General features: G+C 39.9%; 1 protein-coding gene across 1 annotated transcript; it reads left to right on the top strand.

Moving 5' to 3' along the window:
- The first annotated feature begins 5,667 nt into the window (after positions 1-5,667).
- On the top strand, positions 5,668-15,821 carry dusp14 (dual specificity phosphatase 14). The gene is made up of 2 exons (XM_014991449.2): positions 5,668-6,164; positions 14,310-15,821. Exon 2 carries the CDS (start codon positions 14,412-14,414, stop codon positions 15,048-15,050), a length of 639 nt encoding a protein of 212 aa, XP_014846935.1. The 5' UTR covers positions 5,668-6,164; positions 14,310-14,411; the 3' UTR covers positions 15,051-15,821.
- Positions 15,822-17,774: the final 1,953 nt, after the last annotated feature.

Here is a 17,774-nt window from a genome sequence, read left to right as displayed (position 1 = left end):
TGTGCACATCATAAGTCGTTAAAAAATATGCCACGCCACGATCCTCCAACTACTTCCTGTCATCTTCTTCTTTGTGGTTTGTGCCAGCAGTAACATCCGGTTGTTGATCATGTGACTCCTGCGATGCGAAAAAAAAATTTCCGTTGGAGTTTTGAGAAATAAATCAATTTTAGAAAAACAGACTTTTTTTTTTTAAATTGGCACGTTTTCAGTAAGCAAATTTATTCTTGAAATGTTGAATTATGCAAATATGTGGTCAATGGAAATGCAGCTGTCATTGATCACAACCGCCTTCAAAACTGTAAGCAAAATGAGGCGTAGACAATAGATGGGTACATGAATTAATATAGTGATTCAGCATAATCTCATTAAAGCCTTTTTATTCCTGTAGTTTAATGCTCTTATTAGATCAGTGAAACATGTTTTTTCCTCTTTTTCTTCTTCTTCTAGAAAATGCAAAAAGAAACCACAAAGTGCACAAGGCACATCGATCCATTGGTTTTAGAGCTTCTCCTCTGCTGGTGTCTTATTGATTTTTAACTTTGCTTCTATTCAGGGAAGAAGGAGGAAGATGTCTCCCACATCTTTGCTCCGTGTTGTTGTACGACTCTTTAAAGGGCACACACACACACCCCGACACACACACGCACACACATGGAGACACACTCTCATGCTTCTGTCTCTATCTTTGCGAGGACTGCCCAGCCACTTTCACCTGAACGATCACAGCTAAACGCATCTGCTCTCACATTGACTCAAGACTAAATTGACTCCTCACAAAGAAAGACAGACACGCGCACACACACACTCGCCTTTCTGCTCTGGCTGTTATAGCCGTGTGCTGATTAACACGGAGGTAAACCCATCAACAGGAGGAGGGGCAGCTCACATTCACCCTGTTGCTCACACTCATCCGCCGGGCAGAGAGGAGTCGTGACTAACCAGAGCGGCGAAGTCTGCTGTACCCCCCACCTTCCACACCCTCCATCCCCACATGCCCCCTTCCCCCCCGCACACCCACACACACACACACACACACACACACACACACACACACACACACACACACACACACACACACACACATACACACACAACCCATCTGTGTGCTTCTTCTTCCTCACCGACTCACATTCAGAAGCAAGCCGTGCAGGACTCGGAGAGATAACCTTAATGAAATAAGATGAGAGACCTCCATAGCAGCCAGTCCCTGTTTCATCTGTGCAGCAAGCAAATGTGCGTGTGTGTGCGTGCGTGCGTGTGCATGTGTGGGTGTGCGTGCGTGTGTGTGTTGGATGATGGAGCAGCTCTGATCAGAGTGACAGAGAGGCGTCGAGCTGCTGCGCTCAGCCACCTTGACGCTCTTGCATGTCGCCACAGTGAGCATTTAGATCCCATGTCTGTTTCACCACCATCACAGCTGGAGCAATGAGGGGGGCGCCTGTGGGATCAGCAACAACTTTATTTAGACCTACACACACACACATATGCACACGCACACACGCACACACACACACTCCTGCATTTCAATCTCCGCTGACCACAAAAAACACTTTCCATTCCCCTCATCTTACCATCACTCTCTCACATATACACACACACTCAAACACATCAGCACAGACAAAAATAAACATCTCTAGTGTTACAAGCCAGCAGGGATCATCTCATCCACAATTTGGTTAGCTTTCTCAGTGATAATTATTCTGGTAAGCTGAAGACACTGATACAGTGATGATCACTACCACTGCAAGCAACTTATGGCTGTTAACCTGCCATCAATTTTGTCAGGTTACCGTTGCTATGTGAAGCAAAAGAAAAGGGTTGGATCAGTCAAAATGAAAGAATGAGGATACATTCGGCCTTCTCTATGACTATAGCCTTCTATACTAACATGTCAAAAAGCTAATTTTAGCTAAGGAAAGAAGCTGTGAAAACGTATATAAAACCACCGCAAACAAAACCCAAGCTAAGCTTTTTCATTAGATCCCAGACGAGCCCCCAAATTGTTTTAACTGCTACAATTCATTCACTCATTCTGTTTACATTTTGTAAAGATGAAAGTCATAGGTTTTTATTAATCTAGTTTATTTGTATAGCACATTTCAGCAACAAGGCAGCTTTTAAGTGCTTTTAAAATACAAAAATACAAAGTCATACAACACACAGTCAACAATTTAAGCATAACATTTAATCAAACTAGTTGCTATGTTGTTTCCTTCAGTGGTTCTTGGTGCAGCTACTGTAGCATTTTCAACAACTAGCTGCACAGTTAAACCCACAAAATGTTACATTTCCTGATACTGTGTAGGATATAGGAAGTGTAATTTTTTCCAGGTATGAATTGGGAAGACAAGCTCACCTATGTTTGATCCAGGACAAGATCCCAAATACTTACATTCTCTGAAGTAATGTACTCATGCGTATAGAAGTAGAGGGCATAACAGTGAAAAATGTCTAGAAATAAAAAGATGAAAATGAAGCCTATATCAACATGTTAGGGGAGTAAATCAAGCTTACTAATAAATGCTTAGTTCAACCAATTCAGCAACCAAAGTCCAATAGAAAACTGTGTTGATGAGCTGCCCAAGTGAAAACGACACCCTTCTTCTAAAAAGGGTAACAGCACAGCAGGTACCTTGTCTCCCACTGGCTGCCAGAAACAAACAAACCTGCCACCAACTAGAGAAAATACTGTTCCAGAATCAGCGTGGAGTCAGCTATGTCCAATGACCCGTAGAAACTACCGGACCACTAAGACTCAGAGGGGTTAATCCCAAATGCACTTCTGCATTTAACATCTGCTGAAAGTTTTGGTTGTAAAGATGCTAGTTGAAAACTTTGCTACGTCTGAAGGGTGCTTGCTGTCAGTACTTTCTCACAATTCAGGGGTTTTGGGGCTCCAGAAAGTTAAATGAGTCGCCACAATTGAGCAGGTTATCAAGTGTCCATGTTTGGCTGTTGCAGGGATCTACGCAGAATTTTACAGTTAAATCCCTGTGGCAGCCCATCAGTTATCTGGTGTTACAGGCGCTCAGGGTTAATCAGTGTTACATCCCCCACTGATTCAGAGCAGACAGCTCCTTCACCGAGCGGCTGCAGGTGCTTGTTATTACGGGCGATGGTGTCATTGTAAATTTTCAGCCTCCATGGCAGATGCTCTTCCCAGAATGCCTCTGACTCATCTGACATTTTGGCACAGAGCTGGTTCTCCTTCTCCACACCTCCAAACATTTTTTTCCCCGTTACCTTGTTACTACACTAATGCAGTTTCCCCGTTTTCCATTATCTTGCCCCTGGATGAAAAAGTTACACTCAGATACAGTTTCAGAAATCTCTCAGACAGGTTGGATCATCCCTAAAATGCAAAAAAAAAAAAAAGAAAAGAAAAGAAAGAAAAGAAAAAAAAGTCACCCTCAAACTGTTTTTCTTTTGTCACTGCTTTGGTTGGTACTACTGCTGTTTGTTTCCACATGATTGAACTTGGAATGTAATTAGCGATGACTGAGGCAGGGGCCATAGTTTACGGGGTGCGTAATATCTCCCCCAGGAGCTCTTTGAAATGGGATTGAGTTTGGAAGGCATGTCTAATTATGGCTCTGCACATGGATGTATTCACTAAGGGCCTCGCACAGAGAGCCCTGCAGATGCAGCTGCGATCCTGAAGGTCTCGGAGTTCTGGCTGTTTCTCTAAGGGCGTCAATAATGAGATTTGAAATAACGGACCTGAAAGAACTGTCGGTTTATTTGTTTTCTCTAGCTGCCTGAAGCCCGCTACGCCAAGGCAACATTTAAATTGGTAATGTGTGTGGAGTTGCTGCATATACACATTGCCTGAACTGCAGTAGCTAGTGCACAGGGCGTCAGAGTTCAGGACCTGCAACTTGAGCTCACAGATCTCTGGAGATATTGAAACAAACAGATTTGTGTAAAGATATTACATGTTGTTCCTGTATAGAACAACTGTGCACTACAAGGTCAAAGGAGGAGGAAAGATTCCTCCTTCTTATACAATGAATATTTTATTCCACAGGTTACAGACTATATGATAGTAACTGTATCTGAAGTTCTGCCTCATTTTAATAGTTAATTTGGGAAGCCAAATTAACTATTGTGTTTTAGGGGCAAATCTACTAAAGGAGTAGTATTATGTATTTTTATGTATTTTCTACATCAAGTAAATTTGTTACTTTCAGTTGTTTTAAAAAATTTGTATATATATATATATATATATATATATATATATATGATTTAAAATAATTTTTACTTTATAATTTAAAGCCTTAAAATTGGGCCTCTGTCACTTTAAAAAGTCCTGCTCTTTCTGAAACTCTGCCTTCAGGAAGTCATCACAACATGGCTCCTCTATTAATCCTTTAACAATGTTTTTACCAGCATTGCACTGAGAAGCTTCACCAGATGTTGGCTAGCTGCTGCTGGCTAATCTGAAGTGTTGAGTCATGGGGGAGGGGCTTCGTCTTGAAGGCGGAGCTTGGTCAACCCAGGCCTTTTGCACAGTTGAATGCTTGCCACGGGAATGTAAAGGATTTCATGTAACATGGAGTGTTGCATGAAAGAATCCAGGCAACACTCCAGGTATGTTTTTGATGAGGGAATAACATTATAACGTGTTATAAAGCTAAAAAAGTTTGACTTTACATAATACTGCCTTTTTAAAAATATAGCTGAAGCCACTAGAGAGGTAAAGTGTCAATGCAAAGTAACTAAGATTCAATCTTCAGGACTTTTGCAGCAAATCATTAATATTTATGTTTGAGAAAGAAAAAAAATGATTAGATTTTGAAACTGAAAGAAATAAATTACTTGCCTACCTGCTTGAACCTGCTTGCCTTTCAAGGCAAGCAGGTTCAATTTTATGCTAATTCAAATCAGTGCAGTTCTATGGTGACTCACATTCATGCCAAAATTCCTGAGGAGCGTATTAAGCAATCACAACAGGGAATATATTAATCGAGAGAGAGCATAGCTCTGATCGCTGGTATTTCAATTTATTCACAGGCCCATGAACACAGTGAGCGGTAAAACATGCTCCTTCCATCCATCTGTATGCATTCTCAAGAAAATAGGACTCCTTCTCAGTGTTTATTTGGCGTATTTGTCAATGGGGGAGGGGTGGTAACTCTAGTCATGAATCTGATTGGCTGCAGGATTTGGAGAAGAAAAAAAGACAGAGGAGGACAAAGGAGAAAAATATGGTAATGAAAAGTCAAGGAAAACATCAACAAACTTTCCTTTTCTTTATCTTCTCTGACTTTTTAAGCAGGTTTTGATGACATGAAACTTCAATGAATGATAACTGTGATGAAAATACTTCTGTCAATAAATAAAAAATAAACCAAATTTTAAAAGGCAGATGAAATCAAGTGATATTTAATTTGACTGAAAGACATAACAAGGTGGTAAGTGTAAAAAGGCAAGAGAAAACTATTGCAGGGTTTGATTGGTTGACAGTAAAATTTGTTCATTCAGCCATTATTTACATTCATGTTGAACAACTATAGGCTCCATTGTCACCTACAAGTTTAAAAAATGGTGGAAAATGGCAGCAAACTATAAAATATCATAAATATTTTGCACTTTCAAACAGAATTCTGACAGCATTTTGTGGAATAAACCCACTACTCCACATGCTCTATTCTACTACATGATAAATTTTGTCGACTAAAATGTACTATCTTCTGACTAAAACTAAAGATTGTTAGATTTTCCCTAAAATAGCATTTATTTAAAAAATAAGTTAACATTTGTTGTCAAAATCAATACCATTTTAACTTAACTTTCATCTCCTCCTTGCACATTAGAAAAGCGTCAAATCATCGAGGCAGCGTGCTCCTCCTTTTCCTCCGCCCCCTGCGAGTGGCACTGATCACCCGTCATACTGGAGGCAGCGCTGCTCCGTACTCTGTCTCCCTCAGACAGCGGACAGGACCTGGCGGATGTACCGATGGCTCCCCTCTCCGCTGACTTTCCCGTGATGTTGGCGTGTGTTTCAGCTTATTGTCGCCACCTCGCCGGCGGTGAGTCCGGTCAGACCGACTGACGGTGGATGTGAGACACCGGCGATGCTCTCCGGCTCGGCTTCTGGCTTCAGGGGTTGAAGGCGCTTTAAAAAAAACCTCCATCAGTGCCCAAGTGAGAGCCGACTGGTAAGTTGAGTTTCACGACTGATTAGAGCACAATGTCGGCATTATGCTGACCCTAGTTCAGATTCTTTTAACATAAATACACATTTTTATTTAAAATCTTTACTATTACTCTACTATTTATTATGTTCTATGTCATTTAAATAAAACTGAAAAAAGTAATGTAAAAGAAACACGACTCTCAGTTTGGCTGTTTTGGTGAGTTAATGTTAATTTCTGTTATATTACGGTACATCTTAACTTAGAAGCGCGCGCACACATCTCGCGTCATTTCCACACGAACGAGCAGCGCGTGCGCAGAGAGGCGCTCCCCATTCACAGCCTAAGCCTTAAAAATTAATAAACACGTGGATTCATCCAATTTAACGAGTGTGTTCACACGGTGGGGCAAAAACGGTTCAATAAGAATAAACCAGAAGGCGATTAGATTTTATGACTTTTTAAAACAGTCAGAAGTAATTTCTTCAGAAGTGAAAACTAAGAAACAACCAACAATCACATCAAAAACCGCAAATCTAAATTAACAAACTCATTTTTATCATACATCTGTAATGGAATCGCTTAAAATGTCGACAAATTGAAACCCGGGGCATAAAGGCGCCATGTTCAGACCAGCTGAGTTTTCCTGTAATGCACACAGAGCAATTTGAGCTTCATTTGACATTACTTTTAACATCAATTAGAGATAATTAACACGTTTAATTGAAGATCCATTTCTCTGTTTTTCATGTCTGCTGCAGTGATGGGTGATGCTTTAAACTGCTGTTTAAAAGTGTCACTGAATGAAATGTACAACAGGAAATACAAAAGGTCTGAAGAAACATATCACCGTAAAGCTGATATTTGGTTGTCTTTCTTTCTTTTCTCTGCTCTTCTTCAGTTTGAGCAACATTCACCATGTCAGGATGTGGCATAATACTGTCTTAAATATTAGCTTCAGCATTAAAAAATGCTGGACACATTTTCTAAATAAAGGATTTAAATGAAACCTTCTTTATGCTGAATATAAAAAGACAAAGTTTTTTTTCTCACTGTCATTAAATGTTAAGTTTGTGAAGAGAACAGTGAAGTGTGTGAGTGGCAGTATCATGTTTGGAATAGGCCAAAGTTAAGGCATGAGTTATGAGAAACTTGTGAAGGTTCTCATAAAGTTTGACCTAAATCAAAGGCAAAGGTAACGATTATTTTAAACAAATGTATGTAAGGTTTGTTTTATAAAAACAGCAAAATTATTATTCTTACATTTAACAAACGATATTGGAATTCCTAAATGACTAAAAAAGGCAGAAATAATTTAGTCTGATTTTAATCAGAAAAAAAAATTAAGGTTTATCACAACGGCGCACTACTAGCAGCACAGCGAGGTTTGATCTTAGTAAATACGATTGTTAGTTGTTCAGTTTTTGAATTACCAGTCTTATGAATTATTAGTAGTAAAGCTAACTAGACCAACCCAGAGATAACTGCAGTCTGATGCATAACTCAGACAATTCAGTAATTGGCAGAAACCAATTACTGAGTTTCTCTGACTAACCAGATGATTCAATTTGTATTTTGCATGCAAATCAATCAACCACCAGAAAACTTATTATTCAAAACACAACTGAAACTCTAAATATTGAATTAATTTATATTTGAGGACAAATTTATATTGATTGTAGAGATAAATCCAAAGTAGAATTTGCTGAAATCAGAAGTCAACTCTATGAGCATAAACTGTGTTCTGTTTTCAACTGCAGAGAGATCTGTAGAGCACTTGGAGGATGAAATCAAAAGCTTAGCAGCAACATTTTCAGTAAAATATCAGCCTCAACTTTGGAGGCAGATATAATTCCACTAATTTTACCAAGTTTTGCTTAATGATAATAACAAGAATGAACATAACATTTGTCTTAACAGGCCAAATTATGTATTACTATTAAACAGTTGCCCAGGTTTTTTTTCCAGTGGCGGCTTTAAGGAATGTAGAAAGTGATTCCAGATTTCAACAGAACTCCATGGTTCCACAGGGTTATACACTGCGGAACCAGCACACAAATACAAATACATTTATTTGTGTGCTGTATTAAAATCCAAAAGGCTGATTTGGACTGCAATATTTGTTAGCTAGTGTTCGCTGCATCATTTCATGCTAATAGAATGCAAGTCTCATGGCATTAAATGCCCTCATAAGACACAACTAATCATGTTCAAAATGCTAAAGGCTACGTTGCTGGAAGAACCAATGAGAAAGACGTTGATACCCTGTTTGGTTCGCTTTAATCAAACTCTGGTTTGTTTACCTACAAAGTCCAGTTCACTTGGGGGAGATGTGATCAAAAAAATCAAAGTCAGGTCCACCTACAAACCTCCGTCTCTATTTGGTTCAAGTGAACTCTGGTGCAGTTCGAATGCATATGTGAACACCAAGGGGACTGGACACCGCTCCAAAAATAGGAAGTGGACTATACCGGAGGGCATTCTGGGTAAATGCAACCAAAACAAACGCGCGACTAGAGTCCTAATGGCTGGTGGTCTTTTAGGAAAGATAAAAGAGAAAGCCTAGAACCGCTAAAATCTGACGCCACTACATTTCACGAAGAAGGAGGTCAGAGGTTTTTATGTGGTTTCCTTCAGTAGTTCTTGGTGCAGCGCCCCCACAGGCAGGAAGGAGGAACAAGTTTTCAAATGTTTTGGCTTGTTTGACATGGTGCAGTGTAAAACCACAGCAGTTGAAAATGTAACAAATGTTTCACTTTTGGTCTCCAGTCCAGCCGAGTCTACAAGATTTCACTTAATATTTTTTGTAGCTTTGAAATGTTCATGCAAGCCTAAGGTAAAACTCCTGTCCTTCTGAGCTTTGCTTCCTATGAAGCTTCAGCGACTCTTCCTCTTCCCGGTTGTGTCGGAGAAACAGTGAGAGGCACAGGGCCGCTCATTCTCTTCTCATGATTACAGAAACGGCAAGCGGCCACTTCCAGACTTCACTCAGCCTGAATAAGTAGATTGTTTCCTACCGAGCGACGAGGCTGGCAGCGGCCACCATTTACCTCACGTTTCAGTGTTTCCACTTGTCTTCGTTTGCAGTGGCGCGACAGTTTGGGTGAGATCTGGTGTTGTGGCTGTCGCTCCACTTTTTTCGGCGGGTGGATCTCGATTCCAGTTTGTGTGACGGGAGCGGGGAACCGGACCCAATGTGGAAGCTTATCAGTGTGGGAACAGCGTGAGGAGATTTGTGATCTGCGACCACCTGTTGACAGATTCTGAGAATACGTCAAATTTTCCTGCTGCCGGAGTGAATTCTGGACGGTGGAGGGGCCCTTCTGCTCGGGTCCGTTACCGCCGCTGACCCTCATTCTGATTGGCGTTGAGCTGCAGTTTCTTCAACACACGGTAGAATTTTTTTTCTGTGGCGACAGCTTGTGCATAATTCTTCCCTCCTCCGCTCTGTGCAGCTTCGCTCTGGCCCAGCCTGGGGTATAAATAACTACATAGATGGAGCAAGTCTCAGCAAAAGCCCGGTGCTGTGGTACATCAGCACTTTGAGGAGGGCCTGTCGGGGATTATTTGGTTCCCTTATCGTCTTGATCCCTGCTGATGTTGGGCGAGGCACCCCAGCAGTCAGTTTTTATCTCATAGTTCATTGCAAGCTGATGTATCGGCGGTCAGCTGCAGGTACAGATTCTCTAATTCGCAATTTAACAAGATAAAGCTGTGCTCTGTGGTGTATCATGACCCCTGGAGGTTGGAGGAACACAAAAGGCCGATGAATGAAGTGAGTCGTTAAGACAGAAGTCATCAGCTTCTATGCACCACAAATTTGGAACAAACTGCCAGAAAACTGCAAAACAGCCAAAACACTGAGTTTCCTAAGATGGAGGCTAAAAACCCACCTGATTAAATTTGCTTTTGAACCATAACAAATGGAATGTTGACCAACTTATTTGATGTATATCAATGATTTTGGTGATGACACTCAACAAAATGTAATGTTTGTTTCTGGTTTTCTCGATTGTTGACTGCATGGTGTTTTTTATGACTTTGTATTTTTTTTGTGTGTTTTTATGATTTGAGGCACTTTGAACTTTGTTGCTGAAATATGCTATACAAGTAAACCTGATTAATTATTAGGATATATTTAGCTACGTCTCACCTCTGAAGCCTCTCCCATGCTCCACCTGAAGCTGAACGGTCAGCGCGCGGTTCTGACCTGAGAGAAGCCACCTCCCCAACCTTCTTCAAATCAAACATTAATGTCAAATGTTTGTCTTTCAGGATGTTAATAAAAGTTTCCTGAGGTCATAGAAGGTCAACCAGCCCCTCCAACATTTATTAAATCAAACAATTTTTTGTCCATCAACTGTGCTGCGTTTGTGCTATAAAATCTTCACAAACGTAGAATAAACATTTAACACCAGTTTTGTTTGATTCAGGTAATGGTTGGGGCCAGTTGAACATTTGGCCTTATAAACTTTCATTAAGTTATAAAAGGCCACAAAGAAAAATGAAACATGTTAGATTGTTAGTATGGCTGTATTATGTAAATTCTTTTAGCTTTACATCAGGTTATAATGATATTCCCTCATCAGAAATATACCTGGATTGTTGCCTTGATACTTTCATGCATGTTTTAGAAATCCTTTCATTTCTATGGCAACCATTCAGCTGGCTGTAACTCCTCAGAGCTGCAGGTTCCAAGCTTCCGAGCTTCTGCCTCCCTCCTCCGCAACTTTCCCTCCCAGCTCCTTCAGACTAGCCAGCAGCAATTAGCAAACGGCTGGTGGAACTGAAAATCTGCTGACCTCATTACATGAGCTACTTCTCAGTGCAACGCTGATAAAAACGTTATTAAATATGTTTCTATATGTTATATAGAGAAGCCATGTTGTGATGACTTCCTGAAGGTGGAGTTTCAGAAAGAGCAGGACTTTTTAAAGAGACGGAGGCCCAATTTCAAGGTGTTAAATTACAAAGTCAAATTTCTTTTGTCATATTGACAACTAACTTTTTAATGTGCTTGGAAAACAAGTAATGCTGCCCCTTAAAAATGTCAATTTATCTATACTAAAAATGTCTAATTAAATCTACCAGTAAAATTTGCCAGTGATGGTTTGATTATGTCTTGAGCAGCTCTGAAAAAAATAGTGTCTGTTCCTAGGGTGGCCCATAAAACTGTTGATGACTTAATATTGGGTTTGTTTGCTCTTTCTAAATAACAGATTTGTGATAGTGACTGTAAAGATCTTACTTCTTATGATTGAATTTGAGCATCATTTTCTTTTTATCAGCTTATGATTTAAACAAAGTTAATAGAAAAAAAACAATTGACAATTCTTAATCATCTAAACAAGGTATGCACATGCAAAACGGCATTTAAATGAAGCGGATTTCCACATAAAATTTCAAAATCAAACTGTTTCTGTGTGCTGCTGGTCTGCTTTACTGTTGGAAACTCTGGTTTTGTTGCCTCATCACTAGTTCCTGTCGATGACAGTGAATCTTCCTGCAGGGCAGCACTCTGGAAAGCCCTGACTGGACACTGGGTGTTGGCTGCCTGAGCAGACGTTATTCTGTTATTCTAGCTGCTTTTCTTCCTGAAAACAAATGCAGACTGTGCTGGGATGGCAGAGATGTGATCAGTTCAAGTTTTTTTTTTTTTTTTTTTTTTTTTACTCCTAGAAGGTGAAGAGGAAGCAACACAAGTTCAGCATTCAGGGAGATGATGGCTGTTACCACTTTGCTGTTTAAGTCCACGTGTATGAATAAGTCCTTGAATGACATCTCTGGAAAACAAAGCAGAATCTTATTTATCTACTAACCATAGGTTCTGCCAGGACTCTGTAAGTGGCTGATTATTATTATTATCATTTTTAATTCAAAAGAACAACCGATAAAGAAAACGGAGTCAAAAGAAAACCTTTATTAAAAAACAAATTTGTGGCTGATTTCTGGTCACCAACTTTATTAAGCTCTGACCTGCCTGTGTTCTGATATTAGCCAACTCCTGAAGTGTTACTCTGTTACTTATGTTCAGTTTATTATCCCGACTGGTGTGACCAGTCTTCTTGTTGATCAAGAAATAAAAAAATGTAACAAGAATTTAGTGAAGAAACTTTAAGAAAATGATAAAATAGTGACTTCCAAGAGGCTAAAGTTCAACCTGCAGCTTTTATGTCTCAGCTAATAAGTTTTAATACAGAAGGAATTTTCCATCTATTGCATATTAAAGTGAGAAATGCACCAATTCCATATTAATATCTGTATCAATCCTGATGTTGAAACAAATTCTAGATCAAGAATCAGTAACAATATGGCCAATACATGAGGGCAGATCTATATCATCTAGTTCTATGCTTTTGTGCTTTATTGTTTATCTTACATTATATTTAGAATTCCTAATTGCTCTTTCTGAACCATCTGGAAGAATGTTTCTTACAGTTTATTTTTTTACATGTTTGACCAAAATAGTGGACCTTATTTATTTTTCTTTGACTGTTTTACTCCTAACTGCACTGATTGAACAAGTTAAAGTTTTGTTGTTTTTACATGTTTGACCAAGATTGTGAAGCTACTGGTGTATTTAAGTGTTCTGTGCAGAGTTATCAAATAAACATGTGATTCAGTACATTTATATCTGTGTTTAGAAAAAATAATTATTTAAAGTCAATTCAGCTGTTTTTCTGTATCGACCGACACAAAGTCTCAAATATCTGTATTGTAAGTGGGTGCATCCCTAGTTAAAACTCTTGCTTGGCCATGTCAGTAGCTGCCACTTTTAGAGAAAATAAATTACAAATGACGTCAACTTTTGCCCTAAAGAACTAAGAAAAAAAAAACATACATTGAAATCAGCAGCCGCCATGACGACGAAGTGTAATTTGTACGCAGGAGCCACGGATGGATGAACATGAGATGAGGTGAGGCTCCTCCAGTCACGTGGCAGGAGGCGCCACTCGGCCTGCGGCTCTGAGGCTGTTCCACCTGAATGCAGAAAGAGCAGAGACAGGCTAGTCCTCCAGTCCCAGACATGAACACCAAGCATCCATGAAAACCTTTTAAAAATATATTTGTATGGTTTTATTGGTCGGCCTCACAGCAGCCTCTGTTTGATTTGATCTGTGCAAGAACTCTCAGATTTTAGTTTTTCTTCAAAGAGACAAAAGATAATATTTCCAGGACGATTTGTTTGCAGCATAGTGCTCTTAAACATGGAGGTCTTTCTCTTTGTTTTGTGGCATTTGAGGACTGTTGCAATTTTGTTCTTCCTTATTTTTTTATATGTTTCCATGAATGGAAATATTCAGTAATTCTAAGTACCTCACAGGGTAATAAAAAAGGTAAAAAGTAGTACATAAAACACAGATGTATTGAAAATATTATTAAAACAACATATTTTACTATATTTTCAGTTGCCTCTGGTGTTTTATACATGAACCTGTACAGATACTTATGATAATGTAAACTAGTGAAAATAGTTGCATTTTCACTAGTTTAGTGAAACTAAACTATTTTTTATGAAAGTAGTTTAGTGAAATGAGTCTAATTTCACCAGAGAAATTGACAGTTCTTGGCTATTCTCTTCCTGACATGCTTGATTTGTGTTTAACCTTGTGATGTTTAAGAGTAGAATGGGAAATTCTGTCTCTCATAATTCTGATATTAAGCAAAAATAAATTATTTTGGGTATCTTAATGGACTTAAAACAGATCAGGTTTAGTCTGATTAAAGGCCAAACTGTGTGAAAAAAGGTTGTCTTCCTATCAGGCCTGTAAATATTCAGTTTCAGTTGTATTATGGACAGATTTGGTGACATAAATATTTGTGAGGATTGAATGTTAAGTGTCACTAGATTGGAGCCTTGAGGAACTCCACATATAATTTTGATCTGTTTATGATTATAACTGCCATACAATGTGGCCCGTTGGCAGCAATACAAAGAAGTTCTGCCAAGAAAGACGTTTAAGATGCATCGACAGAAAAGCAAAGCAGAAAATGTTTTTCAATGATCTTTCCTGAAAAGAATTGGTTTTACATTGGTCTGTATTATTGAGACAGTCAGAAAGAAAGAAAAACCTGTTGTCAGTGCAGTTTTCAGGGCCTGAGTCTACAGTGAAACAGAAAAATATTTAGTTTTGAAGAAGAGTAAAAATGAGTTTTCATGTCTTGCAGGAGCTGTCTGGTGGTTCCCTCACTGCTATGATCCTGAGAACCTGAAGTTTTTGCCTTCTTCAGAGCTTTTCCATCCCGTCCTGAATTGCGCCCGGTTCCTCAATGGGTTCCCGCAGCCAGAGCTTCTTCCACAACCACCATCACCACCACCACCATCGCAGCTCCATGGTACCCGCCACTGTGCCAAGGCTGCTGCCGGAGAGCGGGAGTCTGCTGGGGGGCATCGCCCAAATCACCCCAAACCTCTTCCTCAGTAGAGGCAATGTGGCATCCAACCGCAGCCTGCTGTTGTCTAAGGGCATCACCTGCGTGGTCAATGCCACCATTGAGTTGCCCAACTTCAACTGGCCGCATATGGAGTACGTGAAGGTCCCCCTGGCAGACATGCCCCACTCCCCCATCTCCTTGTACTTCGACAGCGTGGCCGACAAGATCCACAGCGTGGGGCGCAAACGAGGGGCAGTGCTGGTGCACTGCGCAGCCGGGGTGAGCCGCTCGGCCTCGTTGTGCCTGGCGTACCTCATGAAGTACCACCGTGTGTCTCTGGCTGAGGCCCACGCTTGGGTCAAGGCCCGCCGTCCCGTCATCAGGCCCAACGGTGGCTTCTGGCGCCAGCTGATCGAATACGAGAGGAAGCTGTTCGGCAGGAACTCTGTTAAGATGGTGCAGACACCCTACGGGATCATACCCGATGTTTACGAGAGGGACCGCAGGACCCTCGCTCCTTACTGGGGCCTGTGAGCTTCGGCGCTGGCTGTCCATCCGCAGTGAGGGATAAAGGTGGAAAGCGAACCCCATTTTTTTGTCCCACCTGAGCTGCAGGTTTAGACCTGTTCTCATCAGGTGAAGTGAGATGTGTGAGTGTAGATGTTTCTGAAGCATATTTACTGAAAAAGAACGGAGGAAATTTGATGGTGCTGCTGTCTAGTCTTTAAGTTGGTAGCAAAGCGACTGAAAGCCCATAATCTGTTGAACCAGATGATCATCGAGTAACATGGATGTTCTGGACTGAACGCCCAGAGCTCAGTGTGGTCGGATGGTACTGTGGTGTGTTTCCCGGTGTGTTTTCCCACTTCCAGAGGAGACGAGCACTCTGAGGGTGGGAGGTGGTTCATGTGCTCGAGCCTCTGCAGTGCTGACAGTGATGTCCCTTTCCTGACGTGGTGTCATGTGATGATATTGTGTCAGTTTCCCAGTAATATTTAATGTAAAGGGCAGCAGCATGCTCTGAATTCATGGTAGCATTAAAGAAAAGTGTGCAGAAAAATAACACAATGTATCGCAATGTGCTGATAGTGGGAGGGAGGCTTATGGCGCACTTTATCCAAACATTCAAAGATGTTACATCTAGCTTTTTATGAAGGAGAAATTTGAGAACACGTAAGCTAGAACTGAAGGTTTAGTGAAAGCTCCTGTGTAACACAGGGTTGACTGTTCTGTCCTGTGACCACACTATGTTATTGTAGTGCTACTTGATGCTCTAATAAAAAGAATATCTGCTGCTTTACTGGACCGATAGCTTTGTGGTGAATATTTCTATCCAAAACTGTCACATACATCTGTTTTTTGACTTAGTGCAAGCATACACATGTACATATACATACATACAAGCATAGATATGTGTGTTCTCGTGCCTCAGGTTATATTTTTTTGTCATCAGCCACTGGAATTTCAGGATGTACATTTTTTCAAAATGGCTGTTTTTGAGTCTTTTATGCCTATCAAAAATGTTACTCATTTCTATTAATTGGATGAAGTTTAAGCCATATCATTTCAACTTTGGTCAAGTAACAACATGGCAAAATCAGAAACTGAGGACTTTTCTCTTTGCAAGTCTCACACCAGACAAAAGAGAAGAAGATGTGACACGGACTGAGAGACAGGCGTGTTAATGGCTAGCATTAGCTTAACTGTTTGGTGTTACCCAAATTTCTCATTTGGACTCATTCTCAAAGTTATGCATCATTTGAACATATTTTTGACATTATGCTAAACTATATGTAATGTCAGCTCATTTTGGAAGTCATGCTATAGTCTGCGTCATTTGGGTGACATTGTTCTATACTTTCTTTTGTGTTTGGCAATTTTCAAAAGTCAATGTCTCAGTTTAGTATGATGTTCAAAATTAGCAAAATTGACTCGTGTTATAAGGAAGTGTGACATTTAATCTATTTTTATTTGATATTTAATTGTTTATTTACTCATTTCATTTATAGGATTTGGATATCTGAAAAGGATGTTATTAAAAGGATATGTTGCAAAGAAGATTATTTGAGATGGGTTCTCATGTTAAAATAAATCTACATTAGGAGGAAACTTTAACCTGTGCTGAATTGGAAGTAGTTTAGAAAAATACACTGAGTTGCAAGGTTAAACAGAAAATTATAATTACATAATTTTAATAATGTGTCGCTACGTAAAGTGGACCAGCCCGAGACATGAAACTCAAGGGCTGAAAATGAGTCCCATTCTGCTCACCACAGTGTAAAATTCAGTGGTTGGTTTCCACTCTCTTTGCTAAAACAAGATATTTTCCTCCTATCTAGAGCAAAACACATGAGAATTATTCATAGCAGAGAACAGGCGTACCAAACAGAACCAGTCTCATTGCTTTTGACAATTTGTTCTGTAACTGGTTGAAATCGATGACACTGATTGGTGTGAAGGCATTTCTTCTGAATCAAAACTACGGCCTCATAATGTAATTCCAAAGCATGTAATATCTCATCATCATTCTATTAAAACGGCAGAGCAGAGGTCATGTCCTGCCAAGAAAACGATCAGTGAAATATGAGATGATTCTCGCTGCTGGTAAATGCATTCACAAGTTCACATGTTAAAGTACAAATACTGCGACCTCCATTGTTTTGAACAATGCGAAGCAACACCAGCTGGGACGGGAATGCTGGTCAGGGTGGGCGGGATGATGGATGCAGCTCAACATGGGAGGATCGTTGAAGAAAAGCCGTGATGGAGTTGAGACCGGGGCGGGGCTTCACCTTCCTGCACGACAACAATGTGAAGCATCCAGATCTAAACAGTCATGGGTTGGAATGGCCCAGTCAAAGTCCAGACCGTAATCCAATAAATAATATGTTTAATAAACAGTTTCAAGAGTTCAGAGTATAGATAGATAGATAGATAATTTAACCCATGTCGGAAGTGATTTTACTACAACACTGAAATAGAAAGATTTTTAAACTGTAAAAGTGTATAGTATAGAGGGAATAAAATAGAGGACTAAATACTTGAACATTGATCTGCACAAACTCTCACTGAGTTTGAACTATTCATTAAAATATGGGAAAACATTTCACTGTTTGGATGTACAAAGATGGTAGAAATAGACTACATTACTGCTACTGTAATTCCAGCAAAAACATTTTTCTACAATGTATAATTTTCCTTTTACTTCACAATTATGCACTACTTTAAGTCTGCATAAAACTTATTGAAATTTTTGGT

Source organism: Poecilia mexicana, unplaced genomic scaffold (assembly GCF_051168715.1).
Source record: "Poecilia mexicana isolate PSO_F unplaced genomic scaffold, ASM5116871v1 scaffold_13, whole genome shotgun sequence".
Taxonomy (NCBI): domain Eukaryota; kingdom Metazoa; phylum Chordata; class Actinopteri; order Cyprinodontiformes; family Poeciliidae; genus Poecilia; species Poecilia mexicana.
The sequence above is the reverse complement of the archived record's forward strand: the minus strand, read 5'-3'. Positions and strand labels throughout refer to the sequence as shown.

Bases quoted from the DNA above. Each gene is read 5' to 3' on its own strand.
- dusp14 (XM_014991449.2), top strand. From the start codon at position 14,412: ATGGGTTCCCGCAGCCAGAGCTTCTTCCACAACCACCATCACCACCAC.